This window comes from Barbus barbus (assembly GCF_936440315.1).
Source record: "Barbus barbus genome assembly, chromosome: 9".
Taxonomy (NCBI): Eukaryota; Metazoa; Chordata; class Actinopteri; order Cypriniformes; family Cyprinidae; genus Barbus; species Barbus barbus.
The window spans coordinates 18,364,050-18,389,904 of record NC_136737.1 but is presented as its reverse complement, the minus strand read 5'-3'; the positions used below and the strand labels follow the sequence as shown (position 1 = coordinate 18,389,904).

Genomic DNA, 25,855 nt, shown 5'->3' with positions numbered 1-25,855 from the left:
TGCCGTAGGGCAACAGATTGACGGTAGTGATTTGCTAGGGGCGATTGTGCCAGAGTTGCTAAAGCGAGTAGCGGTTACAGATATGGGGCAGGCGATTACATCGAGTGCGGTACAGGCTTTGCCGAGTAATTCAGCATCTGACTATTGCCTTACAGGATGCAGACCCAGTTATAGGGGAAGCCCTGCAGTTTTGGCGACAAGGGCAATACCCAAAACTGCGAGAGCGGCGACTCTTGCAGAAGCCGGTGATTATGCTCATGCGGCAATGGGACCGGTTAGTAGAGTAAGAGGGTATCGCAGGGCCTTCTGTCCTGACGGAGGGGAAATGGTGCTTCAGTTAATAGTGCCGGTAGCCTTGCAGCCGGAGGTATTAACATCCTTACATCAGCACCATGGACATCAAGGTGTTGAGCGCACCCTGGAGCTGGCACGACAGCGGTGCTACCGGCCGGGTATGTCCTCTGATGTGGCCCGTTGGGTTCAGGAGTGCGAGCGGTGCCAACAGGCTAAAGATGTGGCACCAGTTGCTCGAAGCTACATGGGGCATTTGTTGGCCTCTTGCCCGAACGAGATAGTGGCCATTGACTTTACCGTGTTAGAGCCATCTCAGATGGGGCAGGAGAATGTGTTAGTAATGACTGACGTGTTCAGCAAATTTACTGTGGCGGTTCTTATCCGGGATCAGCAGGCCAGAACTGTGGCTCGGGTCTTGGTGGAGGAGTGTTTTTTTTAAAATATGGGGTGAGGGCCGCAATTTTGAGTCCAACCTGATTCAGCAGTTGTGCAGCCTCTATAAGGTGGGTAGGTCTCGCAGCTCCCCTTACCATCCAGCCGGAAACGGTCAGTGTGAAAGGTTCAATCGGACCTTGCACAATTTGTTGCAAACCCTACCCACTTATAGAAAGAGGGACTAGGCATCTTGCCTGGCTCACATGGTGTTTTGTTATAATACCACTCCCCACCAGGCCACTGGGGAGTCTCCCTTTTTCTTGATGTTTGGGCAAGAGCCAAAGTTGCCTATAGATTTCCTGCTAGGCCAGATACAGACGCCAGTGGCGGGTCAGGTACATAGGTGGATTGAGGAGCATCAGGCACGGCTACAGGTTGCCGTTGAGGGTGCTCGAGAACGGCTGCAGGTTGCGGCAGGCCGTAGAAAAGTGGGACATGATCAGCGGGTGAGGGAACAACCATTGAGTGAGGGCCAGTTGGCCTACATGCGAGACTATGGGGTCCGGGGTCATCACAAACTCCTTGATTTGTGGAGTTCTACGGTAAATCAGGTAGTGAAAGCCCCGCCTACTGGCAGTTCGGTGTATACCGTGGCCCCGGTAAGTAACCTGAGTCAGGTCCTGCACATCCATCGTGCTGCATTGAAGCCTCAAGCCCAAAGAGAGGTAGTACCACCTGATCTCTCTGGGAGTGTGGTGGAGCCGCCGGTGTCTTTGGAGGCCGAGGGAGAATTAGAAGATGGGGATCTGGATTATGTGGTACCTGAGACTCCATTGAGTGATTGTGAAGGAGCTGCTGTAAGTAGGCCCCCACTGGAGGCAGTATTTGTTCCTGCTCCGCTGGTGGACGGCGTAGAGGCAGTACCTATAGCAGAGGCCAGTGTAGGTTTATTACCTGGGTCAGGACCGGGCTCAAAGTCCCCTTCTCCGGAACTGCCTGATCCTTCTGTGGTGTACACTTTTATTTATGAACTAAAGCAATCTTAAAACTATAGTGATAATATTAATAATATTATGAGCCAAAAAAAACCATTGAGACAAAAAGTCAGAAAGATTGTACTATTTTCAGATAAGACAAAGCACACATTGATCAAATTTAATGTATGTGCCTTAAATATACAGATCATATAAAACATAATTTAAAACCAATATCTGTAATGTAAACATACCTTCTTGCCATTAATATAGAAGACAAGCTCACTGTTCACAGATACAGATGACATGATGAGTTAAGAAGGATCGCAGTGCTCTGTTGATGGAGATGCTCCTGGTTTACTGACCATCAGCTGAATGAGCGACTGACTGACTGACTCACATCACGTTACAGTCTTTGTAATGCAGGAATGTGTAAAGAAGATATGCATGCAATGGGTTTTTCCTCCATTGTTATATATTTATTTATTGCTTAGGAGATTCCTTCATTCACTTCCTGCTCTCAGTCTCTCAGAATAAATTATTAGATGTAAAGACAATCCACAAAAAGGTTCACATTTGTTAAATGTTTAATTTTCCCCACACATTTCAGAAATACAACAACATCAGAAAGAACATCACCTTATTACATTATTCACCTACAGACACACAAACTATATTAAGTAGTCTGCATAAGCCTCATCTTCAGCATCCATACAGCTTGTTGATCCTCAGGATGTCAGTGTTGGACATTCCCTGCCTCTGTCCGATTTCCACCGTCCCATCAGGAATGGGAGTGATGGTTTCCAGCCCGGGCTGGATGGAGAAGGCTGTTCTTCCATAGTGCATGATGGAGCCGTAGTCATATGGAGTGTCTTGGTTGTTGGTGTTTTGTTTCTGGAAGTTGTAGGCCATATCAGGAGACATGTTCTCCCAGTTGATCTTGACATACTTGTCACGATCGCTCCTGGTTTGCTCGTGGTAGAAGCCCAGGGCATGATTGAGCTCATGCTGAACGATACCGTGATACACACAGCCGTACCTGTTGAGGGAGACCACCTGTTTCCCACCAGTTCTGCCAAGAGAAGAGTAGCACCTGAGAGGAGAGAAATAAGAGATGTTAGACAATATCAGTCTGATTTAATGTTGTTTGTAAAACAGAGTCCAGAAGGTATGATTTTTCTCACCCATCTTTGTTCTCAACACTGATGTAGTCGGTCTGAGTTGATCTGGCCACGAAACGGATGCAGGTTTTGGAGTGAAAGGTGGACATGGCGTTCACAATCACTGATCTGTCATAATAAGCTGCAAACAAAAGGGTCCAAAGCTTTAAAATGACATTTAAATGAATGATTGATAGATTCAATGATTGAAGGAGATTGACTCACAGAATTCACCGCTCACTATGTAAGGGATCTCCACTATGTTGTTAGAGTTTTTCTTCCAGAAACAGTTGTTGTTAAAGCAGTAGAGAGCATTTCTGGTTTTGGGAAACACCAGGTCTCCTTCGATCAGGACTTCAGAAGACCCTGCATTTAAAATGAAATACACTGGTGAAATAACACAAGCTATTTATAATCTTTGAACACTTTTTGGAAATGTGACCCACTTCTGGCTTTAGAGAAATATACAAAGTGCCTGACCATTGTTGGACTCCAAAATCCTTGTAGTGATGTCCAGAGGTTCAGGCTCTGACACAAACACTCCTTCAAACCTTTCCTCCTGGAGGCAGAAAGAGAGATTTTTAAAATGACTTATCTGAGGAACCTTGATTGTTTAGGGAGGGACTAGACAGGATCTTACCATAAGAGGAGATGCCTGTGAGACACCAAACAGCAGCAGCAGAATGGAGAAGGAGGCTCTTGTGTCCATGTTGTCTAAGTGTGTAGAAATGTTCAGGATGCTCCTGTGTTGAGCTTTAGTGTCTCTGTGCTGTCAGACCTGGACTTTATATTCACCTGAGTAGGTGGGTTTGCTGGAGCATTATGGGTAGGGTCTTAGTGTCCAGAAACTAATGTGTGTAACTAAAGGGAGGAATCTCTGACCTTACCTGTCAAAAAACGTACATAATCAGAAATGGTTCTTAAATTTGTTTAACTAATCCACATTCCCTTGCATAATTTAACAAGAGCCTCTTCTACCACGAGCAAACCAGGAGCGATCGTGACCAGCACATCAAGATCAACTGGGAGAACATCTCTCCTGATTAGGAAGATCCATGGTAATGATGGTCTTTGCTTTCTGGTGTTTAAGTTCTGAAATGTGTAATTGTGTTGGGAAAAATAAAGTTTATCAAAGTACAAAACAACTTAAGATTTATTTTTTTTATCATTTGCCATTTTGTGTCTGATCATAAGCAAAACATTTTCTCATGAGCACCAGATTCATATTAAAGATGACAATGATTTGAGTAAATACGACTTATATTACAGTCTGTTTTTCATGTAAACAATCAAATTGATTCAGAAGTCTTTGAATAATGCACATGAATCACAAATTGACTATTTTAATTTGCTTTTTGGAGTTGGACAATGACAATCACCATCCACTTATTCTTGTTTCACAGATGAAAATGTTATACCATTTTGGAAAGACACCATGACAACGATAAGAAATAACAGTGTTTTTATTTTGGAGCCAACTGTTATTGTTACGGTTGGTGGTTGTAGTAATCGGCGCCCACACACAAGGATAACAAAAAGGTAAATTTAATAGCATCAACGCACGTAAGACCATTTACAACTTAAGAACCGACAAACACAGAGGGAGAACTGAGGACTTATAAAGGGAGTGGAACAAACGAGGAAACAAGGTAATTAATAGAACACAGGTGATGAATATAACTAATTAACAAAACTAGGTCATGAACTAAAACAGGAAGAACCAAATAAGGAAAAAAGGAAACTAAACAAACAGTTCCGTTACAGATATCGCCCCCCTCCCGGAAGGTGCGTCCCGCACCGTAACAGTAACATCGGGGAGGGGGGGTGGGCGTCCTGGAGGCTGGAGCAGGACCAGGATGGGACAGGGAAGCCTCCAGGACGGATCAGGAGCCTTGGGAGGCCATGGCAGGACTGGAGATTCGGGAGGCCATGGCGGATCAGGAGCCTTGGGAGGCCATGGCAGGACTGGAGATTCGGGAGGCCAAGGCGGATCTGGAGCCTTGGGAGGCCATGGCAGGACTGGAGATTCGGGAGGCCATGGCGGATCTGGAGCCTTGGGAGGCCATGGCAGGACTGGAGATTCGGGAGACCATGGCGGATCCGGAGCCTTGGGAGGCCATGGCAGGCCTGGAGATTCGGGAGGCCATGGTGGATCTGGAGCCTTGGGCGGTCTTGGCGGATCGGGATCCTCGGACGGCCATGGTGGATCGGGGTCCTCGGGAGGCCTTGGCGGATCGGGGTCCTCGGGCGGCCTTGGCGGATCGGGGTCCTTGGGCGGCCTTGGCGGATCGGGGTGCTCCGTGGCCTTGGCCCTTGGCCTGGCCACACAGACTGAGACTATATGGCCCCCCCCCAAAATTTCTTTGGGAAAGTTCCCCTCTGGGGGCCACATTGGAGGAGAGGGTTCTTGAGGGCGCTCTGGAGGAACGGACTCTTGGGGGCGCTCTGGAGGGGCGGACTCCTGGGGGCGCTCTGGAGGAGCGGGCACTAGAGGGCGCTCTGGAGGAGCGGGCACTTGAGGGCGCTCTGGAGGAGCGGGCACTTGAGGGCGCTCTGGAGGAGCGGGCACTTGAGGGCGCACGGGAGGCGCGGAGCTGGATAGAACCAGCGGAGACGAAGGAGCGCTGGACGGGACCAGCGTAGATACAGGAGGGCGCTCTTGCAGCGCGGACTCCTGAGGGCGCTCTTGCAGCGCAGACACTTGAGGGCGCTCTTGCAGCGCAGACACTTGAGGGCGCTCTTGCAGCGCAGACACTTGAGGGCGCACGGGAGGCGCGAAGCTGGATAGAACCAGCGGAGACGAAGGAGAGCTGGACGGGACCAGCGGAGACGCAGGAGGGCGCTCTTGCAGCGCGGACTCTTGAGGGCGCTCTTGCAGCGCGGACACTTGAGGGCGCTCTTGCAGCGCAGATTCAAAGGGGCGCTCTTGTAGCGCGGACATTAGAGGGCGCTCTGGAGGCGCGGGGCTGGACGGGACCAGCGGGAACTCAGGTGGGCTGGACGGGACCAGCGGGAACTCAGGTGGGCTGGAAGGGACCAGCGGGAACTCAGGTGGGCTGGACGGGACCAGCGGGAACTCAGGTGGGCTGGACGGGACCAGCGGGAACTCAGGACGGCTGGACGGGACCAGCGGGAACTCAGGACGGCTGGACGGGACCAGCGGGAACTCAGGACGGCTGGACGGGACCAGCGGGAACTCAGGACGGCTGGACGGGACCAGCGGGAACTCAGGACGGCTGGACGGGACCAGCGGGAACTCAGGTGGGCACTTGCGAGGTGCCGGAATTGGTGGGCTCAGACGAGGAGCAGACACAGGAAGGCACTGGCGAGGAGCAGGCACTGGATGGCACTGGCGAGGAGCTGGCACTGGAGGGCGCTTGCGAGGAGCAGGTACTGGATGGCACTGACGAGGAGCAGGCACTGGAGGGAATGACATGCCCTCAAACTCCACTAAAATCCCGACCGGCACCTGTTTTTCCCCCCTCGGTGGTTTGGGGAAACCGTTATTGGCGGCGGAATCCCTCTTCTCCGCGGACGGCGCAACGTTCATCGCCCCTCGCGGCGGAATCCTCCTCGCCGTGGGCGGAACATTCATCGCCGTGTACGGCGGGATCCTCTTCGTTGCCGACGGCGCAACGTTCATCGCCCCTTGCGGCGGAATCCTCCTCGCCGCGGGCGGAACATTCCTCGCCGTCTCAGGCGGAACGAATTTCATTGGAGACGTGGGTAAGGGTGTGCGGCGAATGGCGACCCGTTTTCCCCAAAACGGGTGGCCAGGGTAAGCCGCTACAGGCAGCCCGACATCCCACGCAGCACGGGCAGGGGCGAGCCGCGAACGGCGGCGTGAACCCCCGCAAATAACGGGCACAAGCTCCAGCTTCCTGAGCAGTAATCTTGTCTTCTGTAAGAGGTCGGTTCTTCTGTTACGGTTGGTGGTTGTAGTAATCGGCGCCCACACACAAGGATAACAAAAAGGTAAATTTAATAGCATCAACGCACGTAAGACCATTTACAACTTAAGAACCGACAAACACAGAGGGAGAACTGAGGACTTATAAAGGGAGTGGAACAAACGAGGAAACAAGGTAATTAATAGAACACAGGTGATGAATATAACTAATTAACAAAACTAGGTCATGAACTAAAACAGGAAGAACCAAATAAGGAAAAAAGGAAACTAAACAAACAGTTCCGTTACAGTTATTTTATGTAATTATAAAAATATATAGAGTATCACTTATTATTAATTCATATATAGGGAAACTGAAGCCATATTTATATACATACATTGCATACATACATTTTTTTGTTCTTATTTTACAAAAGTTAGCCATTTCATTGGTCATTATTAAAAAAATAACAAAGAAAATACAGATTTGTTTTTATTTATTAATTTGTTTTTTCAATAAAAGCCTAACTATATTGGGAGTTTCTGTTACAGTTTAACTGGTAAATATCAGATAAAGTAATGCATGCAAATTATGTGTATTTTTTCATTATTAAACATTGTGTTGGAGAGACCTTGAAGTTGTTTTCCATTACTGTTTTCATTGTGTTCTTAATGCTCTTATGCATTTTATAATATTTACATAGGGTTTGCTGGTTGATAGTTTCTTTTTAGTGGCAGGGTCATAAATTAAAAGGGAAGCACTAATTTTAGCTAATTTAAGGAAATGTTTGTGCAAATGTATGTTTTTTTTTTCTTCATCTTTCCTTTTTTGTTGTATTAAACGATATTAAATTTAACTATAGTTCCTCTGAGATGGAAAGGTTTTTTCCCCCCTTTTTTTTCCAGTGCTCAAAGTTCTGTGGACCCTCTTCGTATGCTACTGTTTTGGGACACTAAGAAAACAAAAACTACAGCATGTCTACTTTAGTGTTAAACCCAATAAATAATATAAACTTAGGTTATAGTCTGTTTCTGGAAGGATTTGGACTAACAGGCGAGGTCAGAGTTTCCTCCCTTTAGTTACACACATTAGTTTCTGGACACTAAGACCCTACCCATAATCCTCCAGAAAACCCACCTACTCAGGTGAATATAAAGTCCAGGTCTGACAGCACAGAGACACTAAAGCTCAACACAGGAGCATCCTGAACATTTCTACACACTTAGACAACATGGACACAAGAGCCTCCTTCTCCATTCTGCTGCTGCTGTTTGGTGTCTCACAGGCATCTCCTCTTATGGTAAGATCCTGTCTAGTCTCTGCCTTAAACGATCAACCCTATTGAAAAAAACAAAACAAACAAACAAAAAAGCATATGCTGGTTAGGTATGTTTTGAAAAATGGCAGCTGATTTATGCTGGTCCTTAGCAGGTCATGAGCTGCTTTAAGGTGGTGATGTGTTGGTCCTAAGCAACTAGCTCCTATCACGACCAGCTCATAATCATCTTACAACCAGATCAGGACCGATTAAAGACCAGCCTAAACCCACTCAAACCTTCAATGCTCAAAAACATGCCTAACAAGCATATGCTATTTTTTTTTTTATTTTTTTTAACGGAACACTTCTCAAAAGAGTTGTTTTAAAAAGCTCTCTTTCTGCCTCCAGGAGGAAAGGTTTGAAGGAGTGTTTGTGTCAGAGCCTGAACCTCTGGACATCACTACAAGGATTTTGGAGTCCAACAATGGTCAGGCACTTTGTATATTTCTCTAAAGCCAGAAGTGGGTCACATTTCCAAAAAGTGTTCAAAGATTATAAATAGCTTGTGTTATTTCACCAGTGTATTTCATTTTAAATGCAGGGTCTTCTGAAGTCCTGATCGAAGGAGACCTGGTGTTTCCCAAAACCAGAAATGCTCTCTACTGCTTTAACAACAACTGTTTCTGGAAGAAAAACTCTAACAACATAGTGGAGATCCCTTACATAGTGAGCGGTGAATTCTGTGAGTCAATCTCCTTCAATCATTGAATCTATCAATCATTCATTTAAATGTCATTTTAAAGCTTTGGACCCTTTTGTTTGCAGCTTATTATGACAGATCAGTGATTGTGAACGCCATGTCCACCTTTCACTCCAAAACCTGCATCCGTTTTGTGGCCAGATCAACTCAGACCGACTACATCAGTATTGAGAACAAAGATGGGTGAGAAAAATCATACCTTCTGGACTCTGTTTTACAAACAACATTAAATCAGACTGATATTGTCTAACATCTCTTATTTCTCTCCTCTCAGGTGCTACTCTTCTCTTGGCAGAACTGGTGGGAAACAGGTGGTCTCCCTCAACAGGTACGGCTGTGTGTATCACGGTATCGTTCAGCATGAGCTCAATCATGCCCTGGGCTTCTACCACGAGCAAACCAGGAGCGATCGTGACAAGTATGTCAAGATCAACTGGGAGAACATGTCTCCTGATATGGCCTACAACTTCCAGAAACAAAACACCAACAACCAAGACACTCCATATGACTACGGCTCCATCATGCACTATGGAAGAACAGCCTTCTCCATCCAGCCCGGGCTGGAAACCATCACTCCCATTCCTGATGGGACGGTGGAAATCGGACAGAGGCAGGGAATGTCCAACACTGACATCCTGAGGATCAACAAGCTGTATGGATGCTGAAGATGAGGCTTATGCAGACTACTTAATATAGTTTGTGTGTCTGTCGGTGAATAATGTAATAAGGTGATGTTCTTTCTGATGTTGTTGTATTTCTGAAATGTGTGGGGAAAATTAAACATTTAACAAATGTGAACCTTTTTGTGGATTGTCTTTACATCTAATAATTTATTCTGAGAGACTGAGAGCAGGAAGTGAATGAAGGAATCTCCTAAGCAATAAATAAATATATAACAATGGAGGAAAAACCCATTGCATGCATATCTTCTTTACACATTCCTGCATTACAAAGACTGTAACGTGATGTGAGTCAGTCAGTCAGTCGCTCATTCAGCTGATGGTCAGTAAACCAGGAGCATCTCCATCAACAGAGCACTGCGATCCTTCTTAACTCATCATGTCATCTGTATCTGTGAACAGTGAGCTTGTCTTCTATATTAATGGCAAGAAGGTATGTTTACATTACAGATATTGGTTTTAAATTATGTTTTATATGATCTGTATATTTAAGGCACATACATTAAATTTGATCAATGTGTGCTTTGTCTTATCTGAAAATAGTACAATCTTTCTGACTTTTTGTCTCAATGGTTTTTTTTTGGCTCATAATATTATTAATATTATCACTATAGTTTTAAGATTGCTTTAGTTCATAAATAAAAGTGTACACCACAGAAGGATCAGGCAGTTCCGGAGAAGGGGACTTTGAGCCCGGGCCTGACCCAGGTAATAAACCTACACTGGCCTCTGCTATAGGTACTGCCTCTACGCCGTCCACCAGCGGAGCAGGAACAAATACTGCCTCCAGTGGGGGCCTACTTACAGCAGCTCCTTCACAATCACTCAATGGAGTCTCAGGTACCACATAATCCAGATCCCCATCTTCTAATTCTCCCTCAGCCTCCAAAGACACCGGCGGCTCCACCACACTCCCAGAGAGATCAGGTGGTACTACCTCTCTTTGGGCTTGAGGCTTCAATGCAGCACGATGGATGTGCAGGACCTGACTCAGGTTACTTACCGGGGCCACGGTATACACCGAACTGCCAGTAGGCGGGGCTTTCACTACCTGATTTACCGTAGAACTCCACAAATCAAGGAGTTTGTGATGACCCCGGACCCCATAGTCTCGCATGTAGGCCAACTGGCCCTCACTCAATGGTTGTTCCCTCACCCGCTGATCATGTCCCACTTTTCTACGGCCTGCCGCAACCTGCAGCCGTTCTCGAGCACCCTCAACGGCAACCTGTAGCCGTGCCTGATGCTCCTCAATCCACCTATGTACCTGACCCGCCACTGGCGTCTGTATCTGGCCTAGCAGGAAATCTATAGGCAACTTTGGCTCTTGCCCAAACATCAAGAAAAAGGGAGACTCCCCAGTGGCCTGGTGGGGAGCGGTATTATAACAAAACACCATGTGCGCCAGGCAAGATGCCTAGTCCCTCTTTCTATAAGTGGGTAGGGTTTGCAACAAATTGTGCAAGGTCCGATTGAACCTTTCACACTGACCGTTTCCGGCTGGATGGTAAGGGGAGCTGCGAGACCTACCCACCTTATAGAGGCTGCACAACTGCTGAATCAGGTTGGACTCAAAATTGCGGCCCTCACCCCATATTTAAAAAAAAACACTCCTCCACCAAGACCCGAGCCACAGTTCTGGCCTGCTGATCCCGGATAAGAACCGCCACAGTAAATTTGCTGAACACGTCAGTCATTACTAACACATTCTCCTGCCCCATCTGAGATGGCTCTAACACGGTAAAGTCAATGGCCACTATCTCGTTCGGGCAAGAGGCCAACAAATGCCCCATGTAGCTTCGAGCAACTGGTGCCACATCTTTAGCCTGTTGGCACCGCTCGCACTCCTGAACCCAACGGGCCACATCAGAGGACATACCCGGCCGGTAGCACCGCTGTCGTGCCAGCTCCAGGGTGCGCTCAACACCTTGATGTCCATGGTGCTGATGTAAGGATGTTAATACCTCCGGCTGCAAGGCTACCGGCACTATTAACTGAAGCACCATTTCCCCTCCGTCAGGACAGAAGGCCCTGCGATACCCTCTTACTCTACTAACCGGTCCCATTGCCGCATGAGCATAATCACCGGCTTCTGCAAGAGTCGCCGCTCTCGCAGTTTTGGGTATTGCCCTTGTCGCCAAAACTGCAGGGCTTCCCCTATAACTGGGTCTGCATCCTGTAAGGCAATAGTCAGATGCTGAATTACTCGGCAAAGCCTGTACCGCACTCGATGTAATCGCCTGCCCCATATCTGTAACCGCTACTCGCTTTAGCAACTCTGGCACAATCGCCCCTAGCAAATCACTACCGTCAATCTGTTGCCCTACGGCATTCTGCCGCGACAATGTATCCGCATTTTGATTAGATCTACCTGCCCGATACTGAATCTCAAAGTCAAAGGCAGCCAATTCAGCAGCCCACCTCTGCTCCAAAGCCCCCAGCTTAGCCGTGGCCAGATGACTTGACGGGTTATTATCTGTACGTACAAGGCACTTGTGCCCTAGCAGATATTCCTAAACTTTTTCGGTCATGGCCCATTTAAGGGCCAAGAACTCAAGGCGCATAGAGCTATACGTGGCAGTATTACGCTCTGACGGCCGAAGGCTACTTTAAAGTCTGAAACACATCCTCACATTGTGAAGACCACGTTGCGGCCAGTTCTGGACCACGCTTACCAATTTTACCTCGAGTTAGTTCAGCCACTATTTTGTGTAGTGGGGCCGCCAACCTGGCGAATCCCTCCACAAAACGCCTATAGTAACTTACGAACCCCAGGAAGGTTCGCAGTTCAGCCACGGTCTCAGGGCGAGGCCACTGTGCGACAGCCTCAATTTTACTAGGGTCCGTCGTCACTCCCTGACCCGAGATTGCATGCCCTTGATACCTTACCTTTTCTCGAAAAAACGCACATTTGCCCAGCTTTACTTTAAGACCCTCAGCTCCCAAACGACCCAGCACCATCCTCAGTCTTTGCAGATGTTGCTGCACAGACGAGGAAAACACGATAATATCGTCGAGATACAACAAGACGGACTGGTGCCGCTGGTCGCCAAAGAGGCGCTCCATCAACCGTTGGAACATACTTGGCGCATTGCACAGACCAAAGGGCATCCGATTCCACTCGAATAGCCCAAAGGGTGTACAAAAGGCGGTCTTGGGATGGTCGGATTCTGAGACAGGGACTTGATTGTACCCACTGGCCAGATCTAAAGTGGAGAACCAGTGAGCCCCTGTCAATGAATCCAATGAATCCTTACTCATCTTAGAGTTAAGCCGACAGTAGTCTACACACATGCGCAGACTACCGTCCTTCTTCTTTACTAATACGACTGGAGACGCATATGGGCTACAGCTCTCCCAGATAATCTGCGCTTCCAGTAGCTGGCCAATGTGGGTCTTTACCAACTCGTAATCTGATGGTGGGATGCTTCTATAACGCTGTCGCACCGGAATGTTGTCGGTTAAAGGGATATCGTGGGACAGGAGGTTGGATCACCCCAAGTCCCCGTCATGTTTCGAGAACACACTTTGATACTCTCTAAGGAGAGCCCTAACCGGTTCTTGTTCTTCCACCGATAACCCTTCTAAATCGACCGACTTAATCTGCTCTGATATAGCAGAAGCGTCGCTGGAAGCTACCTGAGCGATCACTGATGGGACTACAGTCAGTCCAGCTGGTAGACCCACCAAATATACTTCCCGCAACCTACCTATGACTGCAGTGGGATAAAGCACTACATCCATGGTACCAACATTGACTACAGGAACTGAAAAAGTACCACCAGTTACCTGCACTAAGGAGGGTGAAGCTAATAATCCCGCAGGCAACCCAGTCTCTGGAGGCTCAAATAACACCGTTTTACCTGCAAGTGAAGATGAACGGGTTGCGATCACAAACTTCAAAGTGCCGCCTAAAATACGACACACGCAATACCCCCTTACCTTTGCATTACTACCATGATCTGAAGCGTGAATAACTTGTTGACAGTCTTGAAATGCATGAACAATTCTGGAATCCTGCGCCACAGATGGTAGCTCAAATAAAGTGGATCCGTGGCGACCAAACAGCTCCCCGTAACAGTGACTGAGCACTTCAATTCACGACTTCAATCCACAAACTGATCTCTCACCGTAACGTCGCCATTAGAAATGACATGTGGCGACTGACTCCTTACTTTCTCGAAAAAACTTAGCAAGGCCAGGGAGAACTCTAACAATGTTTCTCCCTCTTGTTGCCGCCGAGACAAAAATGTTTCCTTTAGTGCAATATTTGATTCTGCACAACCACATAGAAATAATTTTCTCTGGATCCTTTTTATCAGCACTTATTATATTTAATCTCGTCTCGAGCTTCTCCTTCAAGATGATCGTACAGGAAAAAGGCCTGTTCGGCAGAGGTCATATTACGAATACGCATACACGCTCGCGCTTCCTCAACCCACTCGTCAATACCCATACCCGACCTGCCATTAAAATTTGGACAGCGTCTGTCTCGCGGAATTAACACGGAGCGTTCGACCATGCCAGCACCCGTATAAGTTGAACCAGATGTAACAGGTCGTGCTGTATTAGTAGAAGCTGTGCCAGGATCAAGCTGCTCCGTCATTACCCGATCCTGCCGCAGTCTCTCGTTGTCTGCTCTTAGCTGGGTCACTAACTCCCTCATCTTGTAATTCGTTGTCCATGGTGTGCATAAGCGGATACTCACCCGATCAGAATCTCACTGCACAGTCACCTATATTCTGAAAAACAAAACGAAAAACACATACACAAAAAAAAAAAAAAGACTCCACCCAGACTCTGAATCTGAACAACAACCGCGACCCTGCTGACTACACCAAATGTGGCATTCTCTATTCGAAGGGGCGCAATACCTTATCACCTAGTAGCCCTCACACGCACTTCGCGACTTAACTGATCAAGCCACCACAAGGGGGCTGCCACACAGACACCGACCAAGCCACCCTGTTTTAGTGTGCAGGGAACACACCTTTCTCAATAAAGCAAAGCTCAAAAGTTCGATACGGTGAGTCAGGTATCAGGCGGAGTGGAGTCACAATTAATGAAAGCTTTATTTACAGTAATAAAACACACACTTTATTAATATATGGCATCAACTCAAAAGAAAATCAAATAAAACTATTCTAACGATACACAACAGCAACTCTTCATAATTCCGGGTGGCACACCTAGACAGGATGGAAACAGCAATCAGCAGTGCACACTCACACCACAGCACACCACACCTCCAGTGAACACAGCATTCAGGCAAAACCCTCCACCACACACAAAGGAAGGCTGCTCCTCCCCAATTGGCCACCCGGTTCTGATGAGAAATAAAGACAAAACAAAAAGAAATCAATAACTCAAACACGTAATCAGGTAAGAACAGCATGGCCAAAGCACATATTACAATACACATTTTAAACAAAAGTATTCGCCGTCTCAGTTCTTCCAAAATAGGCAAGCGGCCGCGTCCAGCCACCATGGCTACAACTCTAACAACTGGCTAAAACCAGACCATAACAACAACCTGATTACAATGAAAGAAACCATACCATAACACATTAGAATAAACCAAAAAGACCAAATACAGAAAACAATCTTCATTTAAGAACCAAACAAGAAACAAAATAAAATCAAAAAGGGACTGTGACAGAGAAAAAGCTGATTGTCTATTCGCTATAGACTTTAATTACCATTTTTCTCAGTTTCACTTTACTCACAACCCGTCACTGGAGTGGGGAGAATACCACAGCGCAGTCCAACTGATCCTGCGAGAGTTAAACATGGTCAATATTCTCAATTACAGAGAAAAGAAGTGCACCAGCACAAGGCAACGGCCGATTACTCCAACCGATCTGCCGGCTCAATTCAAACGCGATGTCATACGATCCCGAACAACGAGGTGATAATCCCGAGGCCGCGGCACAAGGCCTCAGTATGGAAGAACCACTTGCGGCCACTGGAATGGCCAACCATCAAGTTTCCAATCACAGTTGAAACAAACACCGAGATAGACACCAAGCGCACTGCAACACCGCACACGTTGGCTCACACCTATAATATAAAACACATACATTTTAACGAGCCAAATTCTAAAAACATCCTCGTAATAGATTTGACTTACCTCTAATGCGATTCACATAACCTAGACACGGTGGCGTTTAAATACATCTCCGTAAAGACCGCCATTGCTGCAGACATCCCATAAAGCTCCTCAGTCCACCCTTTAACAAAATGAACCCATGAAGCCAAATAAAACAAATCCTAAAATATAATCACTGCCAACAACTCCTACCTCCCAATGTTCACACACCTCGCCGGAAGTGAGTTGCCTCTCTCTCGCGGACGCAAAGCGGACACAGAACAGACGCACACACATAGCGCCCCTACGGCCACTTCTATATTGTGTTCAATTAACGTAATTACCAACACTCCTCCTTCTATTACGGGGTACGTCACAGGTATACCGTACTGCTACAATATGAAGGAGGAAACCATGGTGTTTGAGGCTCACAGTATGTCATTTCTATGCACAGAACTGTTATTATTTAACTATGCCAAGGTAAAGACAGTTTTTCATTCTATGGCACCTTTAAAACATGCGGCGGCAGCTTGGATCCACTCCTCTTTGTACGCTCTCTGCCTGAACCTGTCTGCCAAGATCTCAGCTTACTGTTGATAGTCCTCATCTCTGCAACAGATTCTGCGAATCCGACTAAATTGGGAAATAGGAAGAGAACGTTTCAAAGAAACAGGGTGATATGATGATCCATGTAAGAGCATATTACGATCGGTAGGTTTACGATACAGGCTAGTTACAAATCCAGTTTCCGTCAGAATCACATTAACATCTAAGAAATGTATTTGATCTAACTGAGCATCCATTGTAAATGTCAAAGCATCACTGATTCATGAATTAACTAATTCATGAAACTCTACAAGCTGAGATTCTGTGCCACTCCAAATGAAAAAGATGTCATCTATATAACGTTTCCACAAGACAATATATTTAATAAATGGATTAGATGCTTGATTGAATACAAACTGTTCTTCAAACAGCCCACAAAATAGGGATGCAAAACTTGGAGCCATTTTAGAGCCCATGCTAACTCCAGAAATCTGCAAAAAGAAATCAGATCCAAACAAAAATGAGTAAGCACAAATTTCATGAGATCAGTTAAACAAGCAGTATTTGGGACCTGATGAGCATGTTGATTTAAATAATATTCTGCTGCTTGTAAACCCCCTTCAAAAGGGACATTCGTATATAAAGCTTCAAAATCCATTGTGACTAAAAGCATGGAAGTCAAAGGCAATTGTGCCGCTTGAATAATCTCTTAAGTCCATTGTATCTCTAATGTAAGAAGATAAGAACAAATACAGGTTGCAGGAAAAAATCTATGAACGCAGAAATTTTAGAGCCAATGGCTGACACAATTGTTCTACCAGGAGGAACATCTTTATAGGCCTTATTAATTTTGGGCAGAGTATATAAGACAGGCGTTACTGGATGTTCAACCCACATAAAATCAAACTCAGCTTTAGTAAAACAGCCATGCTCTAACAGTTGTTTCAAAGAGTCATAAATTCATGTTTTGAATGAGGATACAGGATTGCAATTCAATTTCTCATAAAAAATAGTAACAGAAAGTTGTCTTTGTACCCTTTTCTTACATGATTTGTTGATTGCCCTGACACACTTTTTTTCTTTTTTGTGGTCATGTGGGCAATCATGTGATTTAAATCTGATATCTCACTATTTTCTGGGATTTTATCGATAATGATAATTAGACAATATTTAGTTTTGGCGATATACAGGATAATGTCAAATCCCACATCGTTAAAACAACAATTACATTATTATCACAGACGATATCGCACACCCCTACTGAGAGATCAGTACGGGCTAAACTAGGTTGACACAAGTAAAGGCGTGAATTCACTGTTATTCTGCAAAATACAATGCAGTATGTGAAAAATGACTTAATACATACAAAACTCAGTGTACTTACCATAACTTTAATAATATAAAATCCGTCTGTAAATGATGTTTTGTCGCCCTTCAGCATCGGCTCCGCTCTCTCGCTTTCTCGCGCACAGGAATTTGAATTCACTACAGCAACGGTTTCTTTCAGGTGCATGTGCACACGCGTTTTTTTTGCTGCAAAGCTTGTTCGGCCAATACAGATTTTTCACTTCTGCTGGATAGATTGGCTGAGCACAATATAATTTGTTCGGTGAATGTATATTTTTTAATTTAACTTAAGACCTTTAGTTAAAATTACTACAATTTTTGGTTTGGGGAGAATTATTGGGAAGCAATTTGTTGAATCAATATTTATTTGTCAGTTCCCACAATTTTTCAAAATGTAAATTTTTTACAGTGTTCTGAGAAATTTCGTAATACTTCAGTCATTAATATTGCGTACTAGTACCCTACTATGACCTTTACTTTAGAATGACTTATACATTATGTATTATTCATATTAATTATGAACCTGTATACAGTGGTTCTTCGTATTTCTTAAGAAGGTATGAAAAAAAGAATAGTTACTGATTAGCTAATAGTAAACTACCACATTCGACTAAGCACTACCACTTACTAATTCATTAATCAGAGTTTCTCGTTGGTTACTAGTAGTTACTAGAGTGTTAATATTGCGTTACTCATGTGTTCTTGTGTAGTTATTCATTAATGATGGAACAATATTCTAAAGTGTTAGCCTGACTGTAATACAAAGCCTAGATCAAAAAATAACATTTTTATACCACTAAACCATGAGCTAATTTAGTTTAGATCAAGAAAATCTACACTGGACAGAAGGTTGACCATCTGAACAACAGCTATAGGCAAAGATGTGAATTTACCAATGAAGTTATAAGTATGACCAAATAACCATTTAGTCCAATTATTATAAATCATCCAAACAATTGACTAAAATAATTGGACTAGCTAACAAAATATACGGTTCCTCTGAAGTTTTGTTTTTCAATGCTAGAAGCTCTGTGGACCCTCTTCGTATGCTACTGTTTTGGGACACTAAGAAAACAAAAACTACAGCATTTCTACTTTAGTGTTAAACCCAATAAATAATATAAACTTAGGTTATAGTCTGTTTCTGGAAGCATTTGGACTAACAGGCGAGGTCAGAGTTTCCTCCCTTTAGTTACACACATTAGTTTCTGGACACTAAGACCCTACCCATAATCCTCCAGAAAACCCACCTACTCAGGTGAATATAAAGTCCAGGTCTGACAGCACAGAGACACTAAAGCTCAACACAGGAGCATCCTGAACATTTCTACACACTTAGACAACATGGACACAAGAGCCTCCTTCTCCATTCTGCTGCTGCTGTTTGGTGTCTCACAGGCATCTCCTCTTATGGTAAGATCCTGTCTAGTCCCTCCCTAAACAATCAAGGTTCCTCAGATAAGTCATTTTAAAAATCTCTCTTTCTGCCTCCAGGAGGAAAGGTTTGAAGGAGTGTTTGTGTCAGAGCCTGAACCTCTGGACATCACTACAAGGATTTTGGAGTCCAACAATGGTCAGGCACTTTGTATATTTCTCTAAAGCCAGAAGTGGGTCACATTTCCAAAAAGTGTTCAAAGATTATAAATAGCTTGTGTTATTTCACCAGTGTATTTCATTTTAAATGCAGGGTCTTCTGAAGTCCTGATCGAAGGAGACCTGGTGTTTCCCAAAACCAGAAATGCTCTCTACTGCTTTAACAACAACTGTTTCTGGAAGAAAAACTCTAACAACATAGTGGAGATCCCTTACATAGTGAGCGGTGAATTCTGTGAGTCAATCTCCTTCAATCATTGAATCTATCAATCATTCATTTAAATGTCATTTTAAAGCTTTGGACCCTTTTGTTTGCAGCTTATTATGACAGATCAGTGATTGTGAACGCCATGTCCACCTTTCACTCCAAAACCTGCATCCGTTTTGTGGCCAGATCAACTCAGACCGACTACATCAGTATTGAGAACAAAGATGGGTGAGAAAAATCATACCTTCTGGACTCTGTTTTACAAACAACATTAAATCAGACTGATATTGTCTAACATCTCTTATTTCTCTCCTCTCAGGTGCTACTCTTCTCTTGGCAGAACTGGTGGGAAACAGGTGGTCTCCCTCAACAGGTACGGCTGTGTGTATCACGGTATCGTTCAGCATGAGCTCAATCATGCCCTGGGCTTCTACCACGAGCAAACCAGGAGCGATCGTGACAAGTATGTCAAGATCAACTGGGAGAACATGTCTCCTGATATGGCCTACAACTTCCAGAAACAAAACACCAACAACCAAGACACTCCATATGACTACGGCTCCATCATGCACTATGGAAGAACAGCCTTCTCCATCCAGCCCGGGCTGGAAACCATCACTCCCATTCCTGATGGGACGGTGGAAATCGGACAGAGGCAGGGAATGTCCAACACTGACATCCTGAGGATCAACAAGCTGTATGGATGCTGAAGATGAGGCTTATGCAGACTACTTAATATAGTTTGTGTGTCTGTAGGTGAATAATGTAATAAGGTGATGTTCTTTCTGATGTTGTTGTATTTCTGAAATGTGTGGGGAAAATTAAACATTTAACAAATGTGAACCTTTTTGTGGATTGTCTTTACATCTAATAATTTATTCTGAGAGACTGAGAGCAGGAAGTGAATGAAGGAATCTCCTAAGCAATAAATAAATATATAACAATGGAGGAAAAACCCATTGCATGCATATCTTCTTTACACATTCCTGCATTTTAACCATGAAAGGCAAAGCAAAGACTGTAGTGTGATGTGAGTCAGTCAGTCAGTCGCTCATTCAGCTGATGGTCAGTAAACCAGGAGCATCTCCATCAACAGAGCACTGCGATCCTTCTTAACTCATCATGTCATCTGTATCTGTGAACAGTGAGCTTGTCTTCTATATTAATGGCAAGAAGATATGTTTACATTACAGATATTGGTTTTAAATTATGTTTTATATGATCTGTATATTTAAGGCACATGCTACAAGAAGATAAGGACAAATACAGGTTGCAGGAAAAAATCTATGAACGCAGAAATTTTAGAGCCAATGGCTGACACAATTGTTCTACCAGGAGGAACATCTTTATAGGCCTTATTAATTTTGGGCAGAGTATATAAGACAGGCGTTACTGGATGTTCAACCCACATAAAATCAAACTCAGCTTTAGTAAAACAGCCATGCTCTAACAGTTGTTTCAAAGAGTCATAAATTCATGTTTTGAATGAGGATACAGGATTGCAATTCAATTTCTCATAAAAAATAGTAACAGAAAGTTGTCTTTGTACCCTTTTCTTACATGATTTGTTGATTGCCCTGACACACTTTTTTTTCTTTTTTGTGGTCATGTGGGCAATCATGTGATTTAAATCTGATATCTCACTATTTTCTGGGATTTTATCGATAATGATAATTAGACAATATTTTGCTGAGTGTGTTATTGTGCTGGTATATTAAGGACTACTGTGGACAGCCGGCCCCCGAATGATTTTTGTTGGCGAAATAAACAGGCAATAATGTGTCTAAAACGCAAGTCCCTTTAATATCAACTTCTTGTTTATTGAACTGTTGTAAAGACTGGATAATGCAGTGAAAAAACGCACTGTAAATGCGCACGTGCACTACTCTAATCTTCATCACGTAACGTTAATGTATTCATGCACTCTGTAAGTTAGGAGTGTTTTGTTTAGTTTTGGCGATATACAGGATAATGTGAAATCCCACATCGTTAAAACAACAATTACATTATTATCACAGACGATATCGCACACCCCTACTGAGAGATCAGTACAGGCTAAACTAGGTTGACACAAGTAAAGGCGTGAATTCACTGTTATTCTGCAAAATACAATGCAGTATGTGAAAAATGACTTAATACATACAAAACTCAGTGTACTTACCATAACTTTAATAATATAAAATCCGTCTGTAAATGATGTTTTGTCGCCCTTCAGCATCGGCTCCGCTCTCTCGCTTTCTCGCGCACAGGAATTTGAATTCACTACAGCAACGGTTTCTTTCAGGTGCATGTGCACACGCGTTTTTTTGCTGCAAAGCTTGTTCGGCCAATACAGATTTTTCACTTCTGCTGGATAGATTGGCTGAGCACAATATAATTTGTTCGGTGAATGTATATTTTTTAATTTAACTTAAGACCTTTAGTTAAAATTACTACAATTTTTGGTTTGGGGAGAATTATTGGGAAGCAATTTGTTGAATCAATATTTATTTGTCAGTTCCCACAATTTTTCAAAATGTAAATTTTTTACAGTGTTCTGAGAAATTTCGTAATACTTCAGTCATTAATATCGCGTACTAGTACCCTACTATGACCTTTACTTTAGAATGACTTATACATTATGTATTATTCATATTAATTATGAACCTGTATACAGTGGTTCTTCGTATTTCTTAAGAAGGTATGAAAAAAAGAATAGTTACTGATTAGCTAATAGTAAACTACCACATTCGACTAAGCACTACCACTTACTAATTCATTAATCAGAGTTTCTCGTTGGTAACTAGTAGTTACTAGAGTGTTAATATTGCGTTACTCATGTGTTCTTGTGTAGTTATTCATTAATGATGGAACAATATTCTAAAGTGTTAGCCTGACTGTAATACAAAGCCTAGATCAAAAAATAACATTTTTATACCACTAAACCATGAGCTAATTTAGTTTAGATCAAGAAAATCTACACTGGACAGAAGGGTGACCATCTGAACAACAGCTATAGGCAAAGATGTGAATTTACCAATGAAGTTATAAGTATGACCAAATAACCATTTAGTCCAATTATTATTAAATCATCCAAACAATTGACTAAAATAATTGGACTAGCTAACAAAATATAGGGTTCCTCTGAAGTTTTGTTTTTCAATGCTAGAAGCTCTGTGGACCCTCTTCGTATGCTACTGTTTTGGGACACTAAGAAAACAAAAACTACAGCATTTCTACTTTAGTGTTAAACCCAATAAATAATATAAACTTAGGTTATAGTCTGTTTCTGGAAGCATTTGGACTAACAGGCGAGGTCAGAGTTTCCTCCCTTTAGTTACACACATTAGTTTCTGGACACTAAGACCCTACCCATAATCCTCCAGAAAACCCACCTACTCAGGTGACTATAAAGTCCAGGTCTGACAGCACAGAGACACTAAAGCTCAACACAGGAGCATCCTGAACATTTCTACACACTTAGACAACATGGACACAAGAGCCTCCTTCTCCATTCTGCTGCTGCTGTTTGGTGTCTCACAGGCATCTCCTCTTATGGTAAGATCCTGTCTAGTCCCTCCCTAAACAATCAAGGTTCCTCAGATAAGTCATTTTAAAAATCTCTCTTTCTGCCTCCAGGAGGAAAGGTTTGAAGGAGTGTTTGTGTCAGAGCCTGAACCTCTGGACATCACTACAAGGATTTTGGAGTCCAACAATGGTCAGGCACTTTGTATATTTCTCTAAAGCCAGAAGTGGGTCACATTTCCAAAAAGTGTTCAAAGATTATAAATAGCTTGTGTTATTTCACCAGTGTATTTCATTTTAAATGCAGGGTCTTCTGAAGTCCTGATCGAAGGAGACCTGGTGTTTCCCAAAACCAGAAATGCTCTCTACTGCTTTAACAACAACTGTTTCTGGAAGAAAAACTCTAACAACATAGTGGAGATCCCTTACATAGTGAGCGGTGAATTCTGTGAGTCAATCTCCTTCAATCATTGAATCTATCAATCATTCATTTAAATGTCATTTTAAAGCTTTGGACCCTTTTGTTTGCAGCTTATTATGACAGATCAGTGATTGTGAACGCCATGTCCACCTTTCACTCCAAAACCTGCATCCGTTTTGTGGCCAGATCAACTCAGACCGACTACATCAGTATTGAGAACAAAGATGGGTGAGAAAAATCATACCTTCTGGACTCTGTTTTACAAACAACATTAAATCAGATTGATATTGTCTAACATCTCTTATTTCTCTCCTCTCAGGTGCTACTCTTCTCTTGGCAGAACTGGTGGGAAACAGGTGGTCTCCCTCAACAGGTACGGCTGTGTGTATCACGGTATCGTTCAGCATGAGCTCAATCATGCCCTGGGCTTCTACCACGAGCAAACCAGGAGCGATCGTGACAAGTATGTCAAGATCAACTGGGAGAACATGTCTCCTGATATGGCCTACAACTTCCAGAAACAAAACACCAACAACCAAGACACTCCATATGACTACGGCTCCATCATGCACTATGGAAGAACAGCCTTCTCCATCCAGCCCGGGCTGGAAACCATCACTCCCATTCCTGATGGGACGGTGGAAATCGGACAGAGGCAGGGAATGTCCAACACTGACATCCTGAGGATCAACAAGCTGTATGGATGCTGAAGATGAGGCTTATGCAGACTACTTAATATATTTTGTGTGTCTGTAGGTGAATAATGTAATAAGGTGATGTTCTTTCTGATGTTGTTGTATTTCTGAAATGTGTGGGGAAAATTAAACATTTAACAAATGTGAACCTTTTTGTGGATTGTCTTTACATCTAATAATTTATTCTGAGAGACTGAGAGCAGGAAGTGAATGAAGGAATCTCCTAAGCAATAAATAAATATATAACAATGGAGGAAAAACCCATTGCATGCATATCTTCTTTACACATTCCTGCATTTTAACCATGAAAGGCAAAGCAAAGACTGTAGTGTGATGTGAGTCAGTCAGTCAGTCGCTCATTCAGCTGATGGTCAGTAAACCAGGAGCATCTCCATCAACAGAGCACTGCGATCCTTCTTAACTCATCATGTCATCTGTATCTGTGAACAGTGAGCTTGTCTTCTATATTAATGGCAAGAAGATATGTTTACATTACAGATATTGGTTTTAAATTATGTTTTATATGATCTGTATATTTAAGGCACATGCTACAAGAAGATAAGGACAAATACAGGTTGCAGGAAAAAATCTATGAACGCAGAAATTTTAGAGCCAATGGCTGACACAATTGTTCTACCAGGAGGAACATCTTTATAGGCCTTATTAATTTTGGGCAGAGTATATAAGACAGGCGTTACTGGATGTTCAACCCACATAAAATCAAACTCAGCTTTAGTAAAACAGCCATGCTCTAACAGTTGTTTCAAAGAGTCATAAATTCATGTTTTGAATGAGGATACAGGATTGCAATTCAATTTCTCATAAAAAATAGTAACAGAAAGTTGTCTTTGTACCCTTTTCTTACATGATTTGTTGATTGCCCTGACACACTTTTTTTTCTTTTTTGTGGTCATGTGGGCAATCATGTGATTTAAATCTGATATCTCACTATTTTCTGGGATTTTATCGATAATGATAATTAGACAATATTTTGCTGAGTGTGTTATTGTGCTGGTATATTAAGGACTACTGTGGACAGCCGGCCCCCGAATGATTTTTGTTGGCGAAATAAACAGGCAATAATGTGTCTAAAACGCAAGTCCCTTTAATATCAACTTCTTGTTTATTGAACTGTTGTAAAGACTGGATAATGCAGTGAAAAAACGCACTGTAAATGCGCACGTGCACTACTCTAATCTTCATCACGTAACGTTAATGTATTCATGCACTCTGTAAGTTAGGAGTGTTTTGTTTAGTTTTGGCGATATACAGGATAATGTGAAATCCCACATCGTTAAAACAACAATTACATTATTATCACAGACGATATCGCACACCCCTACTGAGAGATCAGTACAGGCTAAACTAGGTTGACACAAGTAAAGGCGTGAATTCACTGTTATTCTGCAAAATACAATGCAGTATGTGAAAAATGACTTAATACATACAAAACTCAGTGTACTTACCATAACTTTAATAATATAAAATCCGTCTGTAAATGATGTTTTGTCGCCCTTCAGCATCGGCTCCGCTCTCTCGCTTTCTCGCGCACAGGAATTTGAATTCACTACAGCAACGGTTTCTTTCAGGTGCATGTGCACACGCGTTTTTTTGCTGCAAAGCTTGTTCGGCCAATACAGATTTTTCACTTCTGCTGGATAGATTGGCTGAGCACAATATAATTTGTTCGGTGAATGTATATTTTTTAATTTAACTTAAGACCTTTAGTTAAAATTACTACAATTTTTGGTTTGGGGAGAATTATTGGGAAGCAATTTGTTAAATCAATATTTATTTGTCAGTTCCCACAATTTTTCAAAATGTAAATTTTTTACAGTGTTCTGAGAAATTTCGTAATACTTCAGTCATTAATATCGCGTACTAGTACCCTACTATGACCTTTACTTTAGAATGACTTATACATTATGTATTATTCATATTAATTATGAACCTGTATACAGTGGTTCTTCGTATTTCTTAAGAAGGTATGAAAAAAAGAATAGTTACTGATTAGCTAATAGTAAACTACCACATTCGACTAAGCACTACCACTTACTAATTC

The 25,855-nt window shown here is 43.3% G+C and overlaps 4 protein-coding genes across 4 annotated transcripts; 3 read left to right on the top strand and 1 right to left on the bottom strand.

Annotated features, from left to right (window-relative positions):
* Positions 1–2,345: 2,345 nt before the first annotated feature.
* LOC306875518 (hatching enzyme 1.2-like) lies at positions 2,346–3,512 on the bottom strand (the record flags this gene model as incomplete). The annotated part of the gene is made up of 5 exons (XM_079426149.1): positions 2,346–2,736; positions 2,828–2,945; positions 3,029–3,169; positions 3,284–3,362; positions 3,444–3,512. The coding sequence occupies 5 exons, from the start codon at positions 3,510–3,512 to the stop codon at positions 2,346–2,348; spliced, it is 798 nt and encodes a 265-aa protein (XP_079282275.1).
* A 4,412-nt stretch (positions 3,513–7,924) lies between these two features.
* LOC306875260 (hatching enzyme 1.2-like) lies at positions 7,925–9,376 on the top strand (the record flags this gene model as incomplete). Its single annotated transcript, XM_079425738.1, has 5 exons — positions 7,925–7,993; positions 8,360–8,438; positions 8,553–8,693; positions 8,777–8,894; positions 8,986–9,376. The coding sequence occupies 5 exons, from the start codon at positions 7,925–7,927 to the stop codon at positions 9,374–9,376; spliced, it is 798 nt and encodes a 265-aa protein (XP_079281864.1).
* Positions 9,377–18,716: 9,340 nt separating this feature from the next.
* On the top strand, positions 18,717–19,883 carry LOC306874833 (hatching enzyme 1.2-like; the record flags this gene model as incomplete). Its single annotated transcript, XM_079425111.1, has 5 exons — positions 18,717–18,785; positions 18,867–18,945; positions 19,060–19,200; positions 19,284–19,401; positions 19,493–19,883. The coding sequence occupies 5 exons, from the start codon at positions 18,717–18,719 to the stop codon at positions 19,881–19,883; spliced, it is 798 nt and encodes a 265-aa protein (XP_079281237.1).
* Positions 19,884–22,641: 2,758 nt separating this feature from the next.
* LOC306875594 (hatching enzyme 1.2-like) lies at positions 22,642–23,808 on the top strand (the record flags this gene model as incomplete). The annotated part of the gene is made up of 5 exons (XM_079426271.1): positions 22,642–22,710; positions 22,792–22,870; positions 22,985–23,125; positions 23,209–23,326; positions 23,418–23,808. 5 exons carry the CDS (start codon positions 22,642–22,644, stop codon positions 23,806–23,808), a joined length of 798 nt encoding a protein of 265 aa, XP_079282397.1.
* Between the last annotated feature and the right edge of the window lie 2,047 nt (positions 23,809–25,855).